This window comes from Panthera tigris, chromosome A3 (genome assembly GCF_018350195.1).
Source record: "Panthera tigris isolate Pti1 chromosome A3, P.tigris_Pti1_mat1.1, whole genome shotgun sequence".
NCBI lineage: Eukaryota > Metazoa > Chordata > Mammalia > Carnivora > Felidae > Panthera > Panthera tigris.
In genome coordinates this window covers 24760380-24781035 of record NC_056662.1, presented here as the reverse complement: position 1 = coordinate 24781035, position 20656 = coordinate 24760380, and the positions used below count along the sequence as shown (strand labels likewise).

The window sequence follows — 20656 nt, the reverse complement described above, 5'->3', positions numbered from 1 at the left end:
AAGGAACATACCTTAACAGCATAAAGCACCTTGGTGGCTCAGTTGGTTAAGCGTCCAACTTTGGCTCAGGTCATGATCTCATGGTTTGTAGATTCGAACCCCGCATCGGGCTCTCTGCTCTCAGCACAGAGCCTGCTTTGGATCCTCTGTCTCTCTGTCTCTGTCTCTCTCTCCCTTTCTCTCTGCCCCTCCCCTGCATGTATTCTCTTAAAATAAACATTAAGAAAAAAATCAACAACAACAAGAAGAAAGACCCACAGCTAACATCACCCTCAATGGAGAAAAACTGAGATCTTTCCCCCTGAGATCAGGAACATGACAGGGATGTACACTCTCACCACTGATGTTTAATATAGTGTTGAAAGTCCTAGCCTCAGCAATCAGACAACTAAACGAAATAAAATGCATCCAGATTGGCAAAGAAGTCAAACTTTCTGTCTTTACAGATGACATGACACTCTATGGAAAACCCAAAAGACTCCACCAAAAAACTGCTAGAGCTGATACATGAATTCAACAAAATTGCAGGATAAAAAATCAATGTACAGAAATTTGTTGCATCTCTATACACCAGTAATGAAGTAACAGAGAGATCAAGGAATTGATCCCATTTACAATTGCACCAAAACCCATAAGATACCTAGGAATAGACCTAACCAAAGAGGTAAAAGTTCTGTATGCTGAAAACTATAGAAACTTATGAAAGAAACTGAAGAAGACACAAAGAAATGGAAAAATATTCCATGCTCATGGGTTGGAAGAACAAATATTGTTAAAATGTTGATACTACTCAAAGCCATCTACACATTCAATTCAACCCCAATCAAAATAGAACCAACATTCTTCACAGAGCTAAAGCAAACAATCCTAAAATTTATATGGGACCACAAAGGACCCCGAATAGCCAAAGTTATGTTGAAAAAGAAAACCACAGCTGGAGGCATCACAATCCCAGACTTTAACCTATATGACAAAGCTGTAATCATCAAGACAGTATGGTATTGGCATGAAAACAGACACATAGACCAATGGAATAGAGAAACCAGAAATGGACTCACAAATATACAACCAACTAATCTTTGACAAAACAGGAAAGAGAATCCAATGCGGGGTGGGGGGGAAGCAGTGTCTTTAGCAAATGGAGCTGGAAGAACTGGACAGCAACATGCAGAAGAATGAAACTGGACCACTTTCTTACACCATACATAAAAAAAATTCAAAATGGATGAAAGACCTACATGTGAGACAGGAAACCATTGAAATCCTACAGGAGAAAACAGGCAGCAACCTCTTTGACCTCAGCCACAGCAGCTTCTTACTTGACATGTCTCCGGAGGCAAGGGAGACAAAAGCAGAAATGAACTATAGGGACCTCATCAAGATAAAAAGCTTCTGCACAGTGAAGAAAACAATCAGAAAAACTAAAAGGCAACCTATGGAATGGGAGGAGATATTTGCAAATGACATATCAGATAAAGGGTTAGTATCCAAAATCTATAAAGAATTTACCAAACTCAACACCCCAAAGAACAAATAATCCAGTGAAGAAATGGGCAGAAGACATGAATAGACACTTTTACAAAGAAATCCAGATGGAAAACAGACAAATGAAAAGATGCTCAACATCACTCATCATCAGGGAAATACAAATCAAAACCACATTGAGATACCACACCTGTCAGAGTGGCTAAAATTAACAATTCAAGAAACAACAGATGTTGGCAAGGATATGATGAAAGGGGAACCCTCTTGCACTGCTGGTGTGAATGCAAACTGGTGCAGCCACTCTGGAAAACAGTGTGGAGGTGCCTCAAAAAATTAAAAATAGAATTATTCTAAGACCCAGCAATTGCATTACTAGGTATTTATCCAAAGGATACAGGGGTGCTGATTCAAAGGGGCACAGGTACCCCAATGTTTATAGCAGCACTGTCAACAATAGCCAAATTATGGAAAGAGCCCAAATGTCCACCAACTGATAAATGGGTAAAGAATATGTGGTATATGTATACAATGGAATACTACTTGGCAATGAAAAATAATGAAATCTTGCCATTTGCACCAAGGTGGATGGAACTGGAGGGTATTATTCTAAGTGAAATAGGCAGTCAGAGAAAGACAGATATCATATGATTTCACTCATATGTGGAATTTGAGAAACTTAACAGATGACCATAGGGGAAGGGAAGAAAAAAACAAGATAAAAACAGAGAGGAAGGCAAACCGTAAAAGACTCTTAAATATAGAGAACAAACTGAGGGTTGATGGGGGTGGGGAAAATGGGTGATGGGCATTGGGGAGGGCCCTTTTTGGGATGAGCACTGGGTGTTGTATGTAAGTGATGAATCACGGGAATCTACTCCTGAAGCCAAGACTACACTGTATGTTAGCTAACTTTAAAATAAAGAAAAAACAAAACAAAAAAGACAAAATCAACATACAGAAATCCATTTTTATATACTAATAATGAAGCAACAGAAAGAAAAATTAAGAAAGCAGTCCCATTTACAAATGCACCAAAGATAATAAAATATGTAGGAATAGACTTAACCAAGGAGGTAAAAGACCTGTACTCTGAAAACTATAAAACACTGATGAAAGATATTGAAAACAACACAAACAAGTGGAAAGATATCCCATGCTCATGGGTTGAAAGAACAAATATTGTTAAAATGTCTACATTACCTAAAGCAATGTACACATTTAATGCAATCCCTGTCAAAATACCAACAGCACTTTTCACAGAACTAGAACAAACAATCCTAAAATTTGTATGGAACTACAGAAGACAACAGATAGCCAAAAAAATCTTGAAAAAAAGAACAAAAGTGAAGATATCACAATTCCAGACTTCAAGTTATATTACAAACCTGTAGTAATCAAAACAATATTGTGCTGGCACAAAAATAGGCACATAGGTCAATGGAATAGAATAGGAAGCCCAGAAATAAACCCATGTTTACATGGTCAATTAATCTTTGACAAAGGAGGAAGGAATATGCAATGGGAAAAAGACAGCTTCTTCAACAAATGGTGTTGGGAGAACTGGATGGCTACATGCAAAAGAAGGAAAATGTACTATTGGCTTGCACCATACACAAAGATAAACTCAAAATGGATTAAGGACCTAAATGTAAGACCTGAAACTATAAAAATCCTAGAAGAAAGCACAAGCAGTAATTTCTCTGGCATCAACCATAGCAGCATTTTTCTATATATGTCTCTTAAGGCAAGGGAAACAAAAGCAAAAATAAAATATTGGGGCTACATCAAAACAAAAACTTCTGCACAGCAAAGGAAACAATCAACAAAACAAAACAAAACAAAAACAACCTACTGAATGGGAGAAGATATTTGCAAATGATATATCCAATGAAGGGTTAGTATAGATGTATAAAGAAATGATACAACTCAACACCCAAAAAGCAAATAATCCAATTAAAAAATGAGCAGAAGACATGAACAGACATTTCTCCATAGAAGACATACAGATGGACAACAAATTCATGAAGAGATGCTCAATATCACTCATCATCAGGGAAATGCAAATCAAAACCACAATGAGATATCACCTTGTCAGAATGGCTAACATCAAAAACATTGAGAAACAGTAAGTGTTGGAGAGGATGTCGAAAAATAGGAACCCTCATGCACTGTTGGTGGGAGTACAAACTGGTAGAGCCACTGCAGAAGATGGTATGGAGGTTCCTGAAAAAGTTAAAAATGGAACTACCTACCCTACAATCTAGTAATTGCATTACTGGATATTTACTAAAAAAAAGAAAAAAATACAAAAATACTAATTCAGAGGGATACATGCACCCTTATATGTATTGCAGCATTATTTACAATAGCCCAATTATGGAAGCAATCCACATGTCCATTGATAGATGAATGGATAAAGATGTGATATATATATACCAAATGGAATATAATTCAATCATTAAAAAGAACGAAATCTTGCCATTTGCAACAACATGGATGCAACTAGAGAGTATAATGCTACGTGAAATAAGCCAGAGGACAAATACCATATGATTTCACTCATATATGGAATTTAAGAAATAAAACAAATGAGCAAAGTAAAAAAAAAAAAAAAAAGGAAAGCGACAAACCAAGAAACATACTCTTCACTATTGAGAACCAACTCATGATCACCAGTGGAGAGGCCAGTGTGGGGATGAGTGAAATAGGTGATGGCACTTAACGAGTATACTTACCATGATGAGCACGGAATAATGTATAGAATTATTGAATCACTACATTGTATACCTGAAACGAATATAACACTGTATGTTAAATATACTGGAATTAAAATAAAAAAATGAAAAAATAAAATAATGTTTATGGTGTTTTAGTCAGCAATTTTGAGTGTTTTGTAGCAAAGGTTTTTCAGATGATCTAGACTGAAATATTGCTGGAAATATAATGCCAAACATTTCTGTACCCATCAAACCATTCCTTTTCCTTTTCTCATCTCTTTACAGTCCCTTGGGAGAAAATCTATAGTAAAGATATAAGGGCTTCTCGAGTCAACACACTTTCTTGGAGTTTGCAAAGTCAAAACTGTGTAGCATAACTTCCTTCATTAAGATTCTGCTTTAATCCCTTGGTTGGCAGAGGGGAGGTGAGTGGGGAGATGTGTGAAATAGGTGAAGGGGATGAAGAGGTACAGATTTCCAGTTATAAAATAAATAAGTCATGGAGATGAAAAGTACAGCATAAGGAACACAGTAAATAATATTGTAATAACACTGTATGGTGACAGATGGTGACTACACATATCGTAGTGAGTGCTGAATAATGTATAGAATTGTTGAATCATTATGTCATACACCTGAAACTAATATAACATTGTATGTCAAATACACTTCAGTAACAAAAATAAAATAAAATTAGTTTCCAAAAATTTTTTGGTAACTTGAAACCTTAAAGTTATATTAAAGGCAAATGAAAGTTATTTAATATCTAGATCATTTCCAAATAAAATAAAATATAAAAACAATAATTGCCATTAAAAAAAGATTCTTCTTTAATCCTTGAGGATTTTGGTAACATTTGGTTTTGCTTAATTTTACCCACATCCTCATTTTCTCAGAAATTGGCATTATGGGGGTTCTAATGACGTCTGGAACATCAAATAGCTCTTAAAAGTAAAACTGTGATGGATTGAGTGTGAATGAATCAAACAGGGATTAAATTTCCCTTGAAATACATATGGATTTAATAATTAGCAGGAAAGTTCTTTGTAATTAAAAAAATGTTTAGGAGAATGTTTGACATTTTAGAGAAGGCAAAGTGTTGCTAGATTGTACTGTTTCAACTTATAGATCTCTTCTGAAACACTGATATCACTGTCATAGACCAAATAGTCCCAATCAAGATGTGAAAAAGTCTAGTAATTCTTGGCACATAGTAAGCATTTAAGAAATTTTAGCTTAATCTCTATTTTCCAACTATTTTAAACACCCCTAAACTTATTTTGATGGAAGAAACTTCTTTCATACCTGTCTTTAGTTAGGAGTTCAGAGTCTAGGAGAGGAGTCAGTGTGCAAACAAATGAAAGCAATAGAGTGTCTATTGTATGGTGCAGAGAAAAGGATGTACTATCTGCACATGCTACCTAAAGCAATCTAGAAAGGCACTGCAGGTGATGCTGGGTGAATCCTAAGAGAAGAATTGTTTGCTGGCTGAACTATTATAAACTATTATAATAGTGCAGAGGCACAGCATGCATAAAGACTCAGAAGTAGGAAAACAGCTTAGAATTTTTAGGAAACTAAAATTAATTTGAGATGCCAAAGTATAATCTAGGAGAGGGCCACAATGAGGGACAGGGCTGCAGGGACAGTAAGAGGTCTGACTAAAGAGGAGTTGGGGTTCAAGGATCTTGGGTTTTGTACTGAAAGATCAACATTTGATTATTATCATAGCAGCTCTGCACTCACATCATATATATATGTATATGTATATGTATATGTATATGTATATGTATGTATATGTACGTATATATATTTATTAATATCACCTTTTTCAAGGCATAATTTATATACAGTAAAATGCACCCGTTTTTAGTGTACAGCCTGGTGACTTGACAAATGTATACACCTCTGTAACTACCACTAACTCAATCTATAAAATTTTATCATTACCTCAAAAAGTTCCCTTGTGCCCCCTTCTCAGTCAGCCCTACACTCACACTCCTAGGCAACCACTATAGATCTCTGTCATTACATGTGTGTGTTGCCAGGAGTGAGGGAGGGCAGCATGGAGAATTTTTCTCAGACCTGGACATCATAGCACCTCATTCTCCTACAACAGTAACTGGTCCGAGGAGCAGACATTGGCCAAAGAAAGAGTTTTTTCCCAGAATAAATATAATCTTTTTTTCCATTTGGGATGCAAAAAATGCGACTGTGTAAACTTGAAGCTGCCACACTTTTCTTCCCTGGTGGCATAGAGGAAGTCTTTTGGTGGGAGAGAATAAGAATAATGCATAGGGGGAAATTGGAACAGAGCAAGAGAGAAAGAGAATCCCTACGTCCTCCAGGAATTACTTATGCCTGATAGAGACACCCACATTTAGACAGAATTAGGGCTCTGAAGAACATAATAAAGAAGGAACTGGAGGCTAGAGAAGAAGGACACAGTGGAGACAGCTGAAATTCATAAATCATGTCCTGAATTCCAGTGTCAGTTTTTTCTTATGTTGGAATTAGACATGGAAGCTGCCAGCGAGAGGCCTTGACACAGAGGGGAAATTGACTTCTCACCATGGAGCAAGGAGATCACTAAGACCGAGAGGTGTTTCCCTACCACTCTTCTCTCTTCACTCATCCTCAGTTCAGGTCAACAGATATGTATTAACATCTGCCTGTGAACAGACCAGTGTGATGGAATTTGGGGACATAAAGATAAACTAAACAGTCTCTCCCTTCCAAGACCATACATTAGTAGAGGAGAGATAACTCTTTCAACCTGGAGGTAAGGGCAGTAAGAAGCTAAATCTTAGAGAATAAAATGTAAAAGAGATAAGAGCACTATAGGTAGAGGTACAGAGACAAGAAACATTAAGTGTTCCAGAGTACATAGTCAAAGACAGGGAGTAGCCAGAAATAACACTGGAGAAGCAGGAGTTGGGTCAGAAAGGAACTGGAATACCACACCAAGGTTTCCATTTTATGTTGTAGGCATCAGGAAGTTGTATTCGTTTTTTAGAGATGACATAACAAAGTATCACAGACTGGGGGGCTTAACAAATTTATTTTCTTATGATTCTAGAGGCTAGAGGTCCAAGGTCAAGGTATCAACAGGTTTGATTTCTTCTGAGGCCTCTCTTTGGCTTGCAGAAGGCTGTCTTCTCCCTGTGTCTTCACATGGTCTTTCCTGTGTCTGTGTCTAAATTTCCCCTTTTTATAAAAGACACCTGTCAGATTGGATTAGGGTCCACTCTAATGGCTTCATTTTAACTTAATTACCTCTTTAAAGACCCTGTACTCAAACACTGTCATATTCAGAGGTTCTAGAGGTTAGGATTTCAACATATGAATTTTTAGGGGACAGAATTAAGCCTATAAGAAGCCAGTGAAGGATTTTAAGTAAAGAGGGACATGAACAGATCTCTACTTTAGAAACATTATTGGTAATAGTGTGGAAGACAGACTGAAGGAGGACAAGAATAGAGGTGTAAAGGTTTGTTAGGAGGCTTTTGGAGTTGTCCAAGCAAGAGTTGATAAGGGCTTGAATTAGAGAGCCTACTTTCAGACTGTTACCTGATTAGAATAGAATCCAGATATAGTGGCCTTTGAGCAGTTGATGACTCTTCCCACTAGAACAAATTCTGCTATGTAGGATGTTTATACAAATTTGCTTTGAAGGAGAAGGGTAGGTGGAATGAGGCAGTAGGGAGCTCTGTGAAGGATTCTTCAATCATATTATGGTTTTATAAGGCTCCCTAAGTTTGGATCACATTCCTTTACTTGTCACTGTTTCTATTCCTATTATTATTATTATTATTATTATTATTATTATTATTATTATTATTTTAAGTAGGCTTCATACCCAGCCCAACACAGGGCTTAAACTCACAACCCTGAGATCAAGAGCTAGACATTTAACCGACTGAGCCAACTACCCCTTTATTTTTATTCTTATTCTTGTTATGGAGATATATTTTTGATGTGGAAGAAAGACCACAAGTTATGGAGTTGGGGACAAGGAGTTGGAGTTAGGACAAGGGTCCTACTTGGACCCTTAACTCTGGCAATTACTAGGTGAGTAACCTTGGGAAAGTCATTTTGTCACTCTGAACTTCAGTTTCCTTTTATGTAAAATGGAGATGATAATAATATCTACCTCACAGATTTATTGAAAGAATTAAATGAGATCATGCATGAAAAGTATCTTTTAAAGAGCTGTATACTTATTATTTATTCTACTTGTTACTCCCAAAGGACATTTTTATGACTGTAGGTGGGAGTGGGAAGCAGATACTCATTACAGAGCATAATGGTGGCTATGATTTATTGAGTTACCTGATATGAGCTTTAGATGTGAACCCTAGACTATATCTTTCTTCTAGAAGAGGAGCCCCCAGTCATAGAATTTGTTGGGTGGTAGTTATATCAACATCTGAGAAAAATATGACTCTTCTCTGGGCTATTTGCATCTGATTCCCAGGAAAGAAAAAAATGCAGTTTGATTTCAGTAAATGATAGAATTTGAGGGACATGTTTAATATCACTAAAACAAAGGGAAGGAAGCAAATGGACAAAAGCAGAGAAAAAGAGGTGATAGCCATAAGAGGGAGTATGAAAACAAAAGATAAAATCAGGAAAGAAACTAGAAAAGGAAAAAAACAAAGACTTTCCCCAAAATGTCTCCTACTTCTACTCCTATTTATTCATGTTTCATTTCTTTAAGTATATGAACCTCAAGGGTAAGGAGAACTATTATTTTTAATATCATTTATGTATGTGTCTGGTTAATGTCAACTCACTATTAATCATACTATTGTTTGCAAGAGATGATTCCTGGAAATTTTGAACTGGGGTTGCTTTTATATATAATAATTAATATTTATGTGAATTATATACCTCACGCAATGCAAACATAGAATATATACCCCTTGATGTAAGATTTAATTTTTTATTAAAAAAATTTTTTTTAGATTTATTTACTTTTGATAGAGAGAGCACAAGTGGGGGAGGGGAAGAGAGAGAAGGAGACACAGAATCTGAAGCAGGCTCCAGGCTCCGAGCTGTCAGGACAGAGCCCAACGCAGGGCTCAAACTCACAAACTGCGATCTCATGACCTGAGCCGAAGTTGGACACTTAACCGACTGAGCCACCCAGGTGTCCCTAATTTAATTTTTTAAAAAAAGACAATTTACCATAGGACAGAACTGTGTCTCTGATAAAGGTTTTGAAGTGAATAAAGTTTTAAAAGCCAAAAATAAAAAATAAAAAAATTATTTAGTTGATCAAACATGATGCTTCTAAAGATGATACCTCAGAGGGGAATGTTTCTTCAAAGAAGTCTGACATGTTTTCACATAAGAAAACTGTTACTTAAATTTGATGCTGAATACTAACCATCTTCCTTGATAATCCATGAAATTCTTATAAACTAGAACGCATGGCAAGAACTGGTCACCAGGTGAGACCAGGGATTCATTTTTCATTCATTCAACAGATATATATTGAACATAGGACTTTTTGTCGGGTGGTAGGTGGAGTGGGTGAATAAAACAGACATAATACCTGCCCTCATGGAGCTTACCTTTATGTAGGAGAGTTGAATAGTAAATAAACTATAAGTAAACATATAAGTAACATATAATTACAAGTTGTGATAATTTTTATGAAAGAAAAGGACGCTTTGCTATGAGAATAATAGTGAGAACTTCAGTGTGGGTGGCTGAGGAAATGACATTTACACTGAAACCTGAAGGATGAGTAAGAGTTAGTCCTGAGAAGAATGAAGACAAAGTAGTTGAGGCAGAAGAAAAAACATGCTTGTAGCCCTGAGACAGGAAAGAGTTCATCGTGGAGTTCATCAAAGCTGCCTTGTGTGGCAGATCTTGAGAGTCTATTTCAAGTAAAGCTCAGTAAATAAGACCCTCTTTTTGTTTGTCCCATTCTTATAGTTCATGCTAATTGCCAGGTGTCTTGTGTATGATTAAGGCTGAAATAACTGCTAACAGTTGAAACTGAGCTACCCATGAGAGCAGGGCTAATTCTGTCTCTGATGAGGACAAAGATTGGGAGTGGGTATCTAACTTAAGGATTGCTTTTTGTGCTGGTCTCAGCCTGTCCATAACCAATGTTGTGGTTGGATGGGCATTCTGGTTCTATGGTTGCAAATGCCCTTCAGCAACAACCATCAGGAAACTGTGAAAAAATAGTTTATAACTTACAGAACCAGGAAATTATATAGCACACCTGGGGTCATGCCGCAAGGTTGTGCTCAGAGAGAGAGAGAACACACTGGCCTGAGGTTCTGCTTTATTGGGGTCTTGGGTGGTGGCTTAGAATTCATAGTCTCCTGCTTTACTGGTGAATTTAAAACATAAGAATGGGAGTTTAAAGTGTGGGAAGAGATGGGTGCCTGGGTGGCTCAGTCGGTTAAACATCTGACTCTTGATCTCAGCTCAGGTCTTAATCTCAGGGTTGTGAGTTCAAGCCCTGCATTGGGCTCCATGCTGGGCATGAAGCCTACATAAACACACACATACCTAAATTACCTAGACTGATAATAAGGAGATTTGAAAAAGATCCTTGCTGGAATTAATCTTTTTTCCATACAGCACTACAGTACCCATAGGCAATTAATTATGAATGCAGTCATATTACACTAGCTTGGCATGGATTTGCACACACATCATGCTTTTATGGTTATTTCCAAACAACCTCCTGTCCACTCCCAGCTCATATCAGAATCCCACATGTAGTTCTTCTAATTACAGCAGAAGTAACAATTTCCCAAACTACATTCCATTGCTATTCTTAACTTCTGGGTTTGAATGCCCTCTCCAGAGCCTCTTGAACATCAACTACTAACATACCATTTGAAATCAGCCTGCAAAATGTCCAACTTACCATTTCCTTCCCTGTCATACAACTTAGCACATCTGTTCCCACCATGCTCAATCCCTTTTCAAGTCTTCTTTATAACTATCTTTGTGTGTGAGAGAGAGAGCATGATAAGCCAGGGAGGGACAGGGGAAGAGGAGAGAGAGAATCCCAAGCAAGCTCCATACTCAGCATGAGATCATGACCTGGGCCAAAATCAAGAGTCAGATGCTCGGGGTGTCTGGGTGACTCAGTCTGTTGAACATCTCACCTCGGCTCAGGTCATGATCTCACCACTCATGAGTTCAAGCCCCTCATTGGGCTCTGTGCTGACAGCTCAGAGCCTGGAGCCTGCTTCGGATTTTGTGTCTCCCTCTTTTTGTGCCCCTCCCCCACTCTCACTCTGTCTCTCAAAAATAAACAAACATTAAAAAAAAAATTGGCTGGAGGCTATTATGCTAAGTGAAATTAGTCAGTCAGAGAAAGGCAAAAATCATATGACTTCACTCATATGAGGACTTTAAGAGACAAAACAGATGAACATAAGGGAAGGGAAACAAAAATAATATAAAAACAGGGAGGGGGATAAAACAAAAGAGACTCATAAATATGGAGAACAAACTGAGCGTTGCTGGAGGGGTCGTGGGAGGGGGGATGAGCTAAATGGGTAAGGGGCATTAAGGAATCTACTGAAATCATTGCTTCACTATATACTAACTAATTTGGATGTAAATTTTAAAAAATAAAAAAGTTAAATCAAAAAAAAAGTTGGATGCTCAACCAACTGGATTGAGCACCCCATTTTTTTTTGTTTTTATGTTGTTGTTGTTGTTGAGCATGGAGCCCAACGTGGTACTTGAACTCATGACACTGAGATCAAGACCTGAGATGAGATCAAAAGTCAGACACTTAACCAACTGAGCCACCCAGGCACCCCTACAACTTTTTCTAAGAAAGCTTCTTTGTATCACCTAGGAAGCATGGAGCTTTATATACTTTGTTGTTCTTATTGTCACCTCCATTCAAATATTAGGATAAATACCAGTTAGGACAAACACCTAAAACACAGTTATATTTTAATTTTCTTAGTCTTAGACTAGAATTAGACACAATCCATACATAAATCATATATGATTAGGACAGTAAGGTCTAATTTCAGCACAAGAAGAGAGGCAGCAGAAAAAAGGTTAGAATTTTGTCACATTCCTAAATTTAGGCTTCTTTTGCTAAAACTGCATAAAAGCATGTGTCAAGAGAACTCAGCATGATTGTCCTAGAACTTGACAGCAGGGCTGCACTTGATTCTGGGCAGCTCACATCTGGGAATTACCGTTGGAAAAATGTCTTTGTGCTGTTCCTCTTCTTTCTCACAGACATCTGCTTTAGAGGGGAGATTTGGATGGTGTAAAGTTTCTAAGCAAGTGGGGAAGGCCTAGAAACACAACACTTGAAAGTGAAGATCATAGTTTTTTCTCCTGATGTAGAGAATTCTATGAGATTTAAACTTTTTCCTCTCTGAAAGCTGGTACCAGTTTTTTCCTTCGTAGAAAAGCTGCAGCTCTTTAAAAAGATGAAGAAATTTATTTTGGAAAACATCTGAGGAGAGAACAGCTGGTCTTCAAGATAAGAAAAACATTTGTCAAATGTTCTTTTGCCTCCTACAGGGTAACTATGAACGTTTGACAGTTTCCTCTTTCCTGCAGCCAAGTCAAATAGGCATTACAGGACAAACACAGTCCCCCCAAAAGAAGGCCCAATAGAAAGGCTGGGTTTTTCTTGCTTTCTAAGTTGTTCTTGTTTGTCTTCTCTCCACAGGCTTGCCGGAATTTGACTTCTTTGGGGTTAAATGTAGTGGGTGGGGAATAAGGTAATTTGAAGCTTCTACTATTAAACTCTTTTTTTTTTAAATATATATACACAATGGAATACTACTTGGCAATGAGTAAGAATGAAATATGGTCTTTTGTAGTAACATGGATGGAACTGGAGAGTGTTATGCTAAGTGAAATAAGTCATACAGAGAAAGACAGATACCATATGTTTTCACTCTTATGTGGATCCTGAGAAACTTAACAGAAGACCATGGGGGAGGGGAAGGGGAAAAAAAACTTAGAGAGGGAGGGAGGCAAACCATAAGAGACTCTTAAAAACTGAGAATAAACTGAGGGTTGGTGGGGGGTGGGAGGGAGGGGAAAGTGGGTGATGGGCATTGAGGAGGACACCTGTTGGGATGAGCACTGGGTGTTGTATGGAAACCAATTTGACAATAAATTTCATATTTAAAAAAATTTTGTAATGTTTATTTTTGAGACAGAGAGAGAGCAAGCGAGCATGCACATGCGTGATTTGGGGGAGGGGCAGAGAGACAGGGAGACACAGAATCCAAAGCAGGCTCCAGGCTCTGAGCTGTCAGCACAGAGCCTGAGGCAGGGCTGGAACACACTATCTGTGAGATCATGACCTGAGCTAAAGTCAGACACTTAACTGACTGAGCCACTCAGGTGCCCCTAAACTCTTTCTTTTTAAATTTGCTAGAATTGACTAGCTGCTCTTTTATGCAAAAAAAAAAAAAAAAAAAGTCTTTGAAAGAGTATGTTATTCGAAAGGTATGCTCATCATATTCTAGGAATAGTTTACATTTTTCTCATACCTTCATCCTTTATTTTTTTAAGTGTTTACTTTTGAGAAAGAAAGAGAACATGTGCACACACACTGGGGAGGGGCAGAGCGAGGGGGGACAGAGGATCTAAAGCAGCTCTGAACTGTCAGCACAGAGTCCAACTCAGGGCTCAATCTCACAAACTGTGAGATCATGACCTGAGCCAAAGTTGGTCACTTAACTGCCTGAGCCACCCAGTCACCCCTACTCTCATCCTTTAATTAGCAGTTTAAAATTAAAGAATCAATACACTCATATTTCTCAATAAAAACTATCCTTGCCAAGTTACCAATACTATGTAATGTTTTAATTGAGAATAACTTAAGCCATACAAGAAAAATATTTTCTTCTCCTTTTACTCATATAGTGAGATATGAAAATCAAATTGGTCCCTTAAGAAAGATGAGATTAGAATTGACAAAGTCATCACCTTTAGATTTAGGAGGTAATGTTCTAGGACTGGAACAAGGTTAGCATTTGGTCCATTCAAGCAAGGCAAGGACTTCAGAACAGAGAGAACAATCCAGGGACTTCCTAGGCCATTTATTTAAGAACTGCATTTTTGACCCTTTTCATTGTTAGCTGTACTCTTCCCTTAAGGTTTGATCTTTCTTTCTCAGTTCTTTTAGAGTATAGTTCTATTTCTTGAAGATCTACCAAGAATCCTAGTCACACTAATTCTGTTAGCCTAATATATAAGGAATTCAGAGGGTAAAGCATATTTACTTCTTCGGCTTTTACTCCTCATGTTTCCTATTCTCCAGTCCCTCTCTGAGATGATGAGCCCCTCTTCATCTTTCTGGATTTCAATTCTAGTTTCTCCTCTGGGGAAGGTTCTCTGACATTCCCCCTGTGCTACCAACCAGTCCTTCATACTTCACTCTATTTTAACACTTACCAAGCTGTAGGTCAGTCATTTATTAGACAGGGATTTTCCTCAGGGTAGAGTCTCTCATCCCTATTTATGTCCCCAGACACTGGTACTGGAACAGTTTTGGTTCCCATCAGGGGATAATATGCTCTCAGGGTCTTTGCCTGAGTGAAGAGATAAATTGGAGAGAAGAATTTATCAATTAGAAAGTTTGAGGTCAAAATGGAGGTAGCTGAAGTCCTCTTTCAACTCTACACTTCATGCCTCTGAAATCCCCACCTCTAATTAATTAATTCCCTTTGGTCATGAGAAGGATATATACAGCTATCTATGCCCATAAAGACCTCATCTTTAACATACCCTAAACCAAGCTCCTTGTTTCCCCTGTCCTGTCCAGCTCCTAGTCTGTTTTTGTTCATGAATCCCCCAACTTGGGAAATGACACTACCATTCAGATTGTCAACATCCTCCATTCCTCCCTCTCTAATTGTTTACCAAGTCATGTTGATTTTATTTTCATGGTATATTTTGACTCTAAGTCCTGTTATTGTAGAGAGAACCCAGATGGAGCTCAGCAATCTCCATGAACTAAGAAGATGGAGCTGGAGATCCAGGAAGGCCAATGCAGCTAGAATTCACAGAGCAGAGTTCAGAGAAGAGAAGAGAAGAGAAGAGAAGAGAAGAGAAGAGAAGAGAAGAGAGAGAAGGGAGGGGAGGGAGGGGAGGGGAGGGGAGGGGAGGAGAGGAGAGGAGAAGAGGACTGCACAGGGAGAGAGCACTCCAGAGATCTACAGAGAGTCTCCCTTGAGCCTTCAGCTAAATACCGATCAGAACATAATTTGAGGAAACTACCTGAGGCTGAGTAAAGTGCCACTGAAAAAGAGCAAAGAGAATAATCCTCAGAGTACCAGCTCCAATAAGATAAAATTCACAATGTCTGGCATCCAATAAAAGTTACCAGCATGCAAAGAAGCATGAAAATATGATGCATGATGAGGAGAAAAGCAATCAATATAAACAGATCAAGAACTGCATAGGAGATAGAATTAGTAGAAAAAGACATTAAAACAGTTGTTATAGCTGTATTCCATATATCTGAGAAGTGAGAGGAAAGATTGAAAATGTTAAGTAGAGATATGGAAGATATTTTAAAAGACCTAAATCTAACTTTCAGAGATGTAAAAGATAATATTGGATATGAAAAATACATTGGATGGGATTAATATCAAATTAGATAATACAGAAGAAAAGATTAAAGAACTTGAAGACAAAGCAGTAGAAACAATATAAAATGAAACACATAGAGAAAAAAGGCTTAAAAGTAAAAAAGAACATCAGTGAGCTGTAGGACAACTTCAGGTGACCTAATCTGTGTATATTTGGAGTCCTCAAAGGAAAGGAGGTACAGAAAAAATATTTAAAGATATATTGACTGAAAAATTTTCTAATTTGATGAAAACTATAAAGCCATAGAGCCAAGAGGTTTCAATGAACCCTAAACACAGGAAACATGAAGAAAACTATACCAAGGTGCATGCTAATAAAATTGCTTGGCATTCGTGATAAAAGAGAACGTGTTAACCCATATTCTTCATCCCCACTGCTTTAGGTTGGGCCTTCTTAATGTTTTAGCTGGACTTTTACTATAACCTCCAACTAATCTCCCTACCTCTGATTTCCTTCCATACTAGTCTTCTCCTTTCAACACTATCAGAGAGTTCTTCACTGTTCCCTGAATTAAAGTCAAGTTTCATAGTAGAAGGCAAATAAATCCCCCTTAGCATGATATACCTGACCCTTTTTTCTCTTTCCAGCTTCAACATCTCCCCAAACTACATTTGCTCCCATCTTCTAGCCACATGGACCTATTTGTGGAAACAGCTGTCCTGTCTCTAGCCTCTGTGCCTTTGCATGGGCTGTTGCCTCTGCCTGGGAATTCCTTTCCTATATTTGGTTTATTAATCTGTAGTTCCCTCTAATCTATAAGCTTTTAGAAGGCAGGGACTATCTTTCCTCTCTATAGTGCCTGCTACATAGCTCAGTACATATTTTCCAGTGAATGAAATTATCATTTAAAATTATTTTTATTTAAAAACAGCCCAACACTTGGAAAAATCTGTTATTATGTACCTATACATTGAGACTGAATAGAAACTATCTTTATTTTCAGAAGCCAGAAAAGTATCTTTTCAATACAATATGTTGCTGGTTGTTGATACATTTGTGTTTGACTTCATTTAATTTTTTAGCTCATTGAGGTTCACAGAAGATTTCAATTGATGATGTGTTTAGAAGGAAGACTGTTAGGTTATTGAGCACCAATATTACTAACATGCCTATGAATGGCTATATTTTCTGGATGTCTTAAATACATGGCAATTTCTTTTATGAATGAGCATCTAACATGACTGATCTCCACAAAAAAGACAAGTGCCCTTTTGATAAGCACCAGAGAAGAAAATCACTCAGTGTGTGTGTGTGTGTGTGTGTATACTCCTACAAACAGGAATATTTTTACACACATTCAGATACTTTCCACATAGGTATTATGGCTTAAATGCAGAAGCTTATGTGTGTGTGTGTGTGTGTGTGTGTGTGTGTGTGTGTGTGTATACTCCTACAAACAGGAATATTTTTACACACATTCAGATACTTTCCACATAGGTATTATGGCTTAAATGCAGAAGCTTATGGCCCCTTCACTGCCAATGGCCTTATGCAACATACCCATGTGGAAGAAGGCATAGACTAGGGTTTTATAAATTAACAAAGTTAATATTTAAGACCAACTGTATTGAGGCAAGTAGCAATATGGTTTCACTAAATTGCATTTAAGCTAACTAGATTGGAATTCATAAAAAGTGTTATTTTATTAAATTTTTTTTAAGTTCCAAGTCTAGCTTTAATTTTCTGCACACAGAGGGTTTGGGAACACATATAAACTAGTTTTAATTTCACTCATTAATTTATTCAGGAACATTCAATAAGTACCCACTAAATGTTAGTCACCATGCCAGGTGCTAGAGATGCAGAGATGAAAAAAATAATCCCTGACATGAGTGAGCTCCCAGTCAAGTAGTGATTCTGAAGTGAGATCGGGAAAAGCATATGCCCTTATGAAGATATACTGTAGTTTTCAAGGGCCAATTGTCAAAGTACCACCCTATCCACCCTGATTCTGATGGTAGGGGAGAAGGGTTTGCTCTCTGATGGGAATGTGCTGAATATGAGGACCCAATGGTAGTGAGAAAGACCAAGATGTTAATACAAAATTATAATATTAATAGCCATACAAAGGCTACTATAAGAGTACCCAATTTTACCTAGTAGTATTCAGGAAATATCTGATAGGCAGAAGAAAATATGTGTTTTGAAAGAAGTCTCAAACTCTGGAGATACTGACTTAAGGGTCATCAATTTGTGAGTGGGAACTGAAGCCCTGAGAATGGGTGAGATCACTTAAAGAGAGTGTATGAACCTGGAAAATAATGAAGTTGTCGTCGTCGTCATCATCATCACCCTAACCACTTACTGAGTGATTTTTACTATGTGCCAGAGTACTTTACATGCGATATCTCATTTAACCCTCACAAAAACCTTACAAGTTTAGATGCTCTGGAACTTTTGGCAATGCTAACATTTAGGAGGCTGGCAGATGGGGATGCTATCAAGTGGGTCTAAAAAGAGAGCAACCAGAGAAACAGAACGAGGAAAGGGGTGACGCCACAGAAACCAAAGCAGGATAGTGTTTTGGGAAGGGAGAGGTCAGCAGGGCCACAGGCTGCAAAGATGCCAAGGAAAATGGGTGCAAAGGAGCCATAGGTTTCCCAATTCAGAGACTGAGGTGACCTTATCGGAAGCATTTTCAAGAGTGGTTAGGGAGGGATGAGAAACACATTATAAAGGGTTGAAAAAAGTATGGGATGTGCAAAGGAGAGGCAATTAGGGGAACAGATTGGGCTGGAAAGGGAAAATGGAGTGGAACTTGAAAGGGGAGTGGTACAGAAAGGGAGAAAAGAATAATAGATAAGACTGAAGAGCTTAGCCAAAGTGTCCTATATCCAGAAAGAAGGTAAGAATAGAAGAGAGAGAAAGGATGGGGCAAGGCGTGACCAAGAGGTCTAGTGGAAGAATAGGCCTTGAACAGGGAGAGGGGACTCCTAGTGAGGTTGAAAGAAAGAAGTTAGAAGACATAGAGAGGGGCACCTGGGTGGCTCAGTCCATTAAGTTAAGCGTCCAACTTCAGCTCAGGTCATGAACTTGCGTTTCATGAGTATGAACCCCACATCAGGCTCTGTGCTGGCAGCTCAGAACGTGGAGCCTGCTTCAGATTCTGTGTCTCCCCCTCTCTCTGCCCCTCCTCTGCTTTCACTCTGTCTCTCAAAAATAAATAAAGATTTTAAAAAATTAAAAGAAATAAAGAAAGAACTTGGGGGAGTTGACAACTAGGGGGTTCTGTTTTCATCTTAAAAGTAGGAGGCAAAGTCGTCTGCTGCAAATTAGGTGGGCAGAGTGCTTGAAGACAGCAAGGCAAGTTTGTGATGTGGGACATAACTACTTCTATTCAAAACATAGTGTATGATATTCTGAAGACTCTCTGCTGAAGATTTTAATCAGAGTTGGAAATAGTGGGGAATATATCCTAATAGCTCCTCCTTCTCTTTTGCAAAAACCATGAACCCAGACTCCCTAGATGAATCCCTGCCTTAGATTTTGGGTATGGGGTTTCCTCTGTGGAGGGGAATGGGAAAAGGTGGTATATAGAGGAGTAAAGGATGAGAGCAAAATCATGAATGAGTGTTGAATTCTATTTAATTTTTTCGGATACATACTGAGATGATTATGCAGTTTTGAATTACATTAATAAAGTTTCTAATGTGGAACCATTCCTGTGGTAATATCCTTCTTGAACATGAAATTGAATTTGATTTGTTTATATTTTATTTGGAATTTTGGCAACTATGTTTATGGATAATATTATCCTGTAATTTTTTTTCTCTTACTGTCCTTGTTTTTTAGTTTAGAGGGTATGCTAGTCTCATAAGCTAGCATGATGTATCAACATGTGTAACAAATTTTTTTCACCATTGCTTCTTGTACTCCCCTATTTCCTTCTTGGTTCACTTTTATTCTGGTTTGAGTACATTCCTTAATAGTTCTTTCAGCAAGAGTGTTTTGGTGGTAAATATTCTAAGTCTCTGTAGATCTTTAAATACATTTATTTTGCTGCTACTTCTAAATTGTAGTTTGTCTAGGTATAGACTTTTAGGTTTACCCTGTCCATGAGCATCTCTGGATTTCACCAGTTCTAAACCCACTTTCATGTTAATTTTTCAGTTCAACATTTCTGAACTACATAGATAGTATGAATTTGAACCACATGGATAATTTAATGCATGCTTGGAGATCTAGTTTCTCTCCAGTATCTATTTTCTTTCCACAGTAGTGGCTAATGAACCATAATTTCCTTCCAAACCCAGGGTCCCAGAAACAAAGAGATAGGGGTGCAGCTACTTTGGAAAACAGTTTGGCAGCTTCTCAAAATGTTAAATATAGTCCTAATATGAACCAGAAATTCTACCTAAGAGAAATGAAAACACATGTCCACATAAAAACACCCAAGTATAGTTTACAGTTGTGCCACTAACTAGCAGAGTAAATCAGTTAAATGCTATGGGTTAAAGTTTTTTCTTTAAATATGTAAAAGGAAATATATATACTAAATTATCTCAAAGAAATATTACAATAATAAAGTTCTGTGAAATGGAAATGGAAATAAAATTGGAGTGCAGTGCTTAGTAAAGGTCTCCCATAATTATATACACTCAAGGATAGAAGATAGAAAGTACTTAGCCTGTTTATTTATCTCATTGTTCTTAGAGAGAGAACAAAGCCTCCCTGGAATATGTCCTCTGGTGTCTAGAAAGCACCTTGGTTGGTGAAGGAAATGACACTGTGAACTCCAGAATACTGTCAGGACAGCTTTCAAATCCAAAGGAAAGACTATACAGGTTAGTAAAAGGAAGATAACTTACAGAGAAGAAAATTCTTTT

At 37.7% G+C, this 20656-nt stretch overlaps 1 protein-coding gene across 1 annotated transcript in view; it reads left to right on the top strand.

The window, feature by feature from the left end:
* The window catches only part of LOC102964376 (agouti signaling protein), a 160690-nt gene that overhangs the window by 51498 nt on the left and 88536 nt on the right, over positions 1-20656 (top strand). Inside the window, exon 4 of the mRNA XM_042980578.1 lies at positions 20484-20614. Within this exon, the coding sequence (XP_042836512.1) occupies positions 20484-20614 (131 nt within the window). The remainder of the gene's footprint in view (positions 1-20483; positions 20615-20656) is intronic.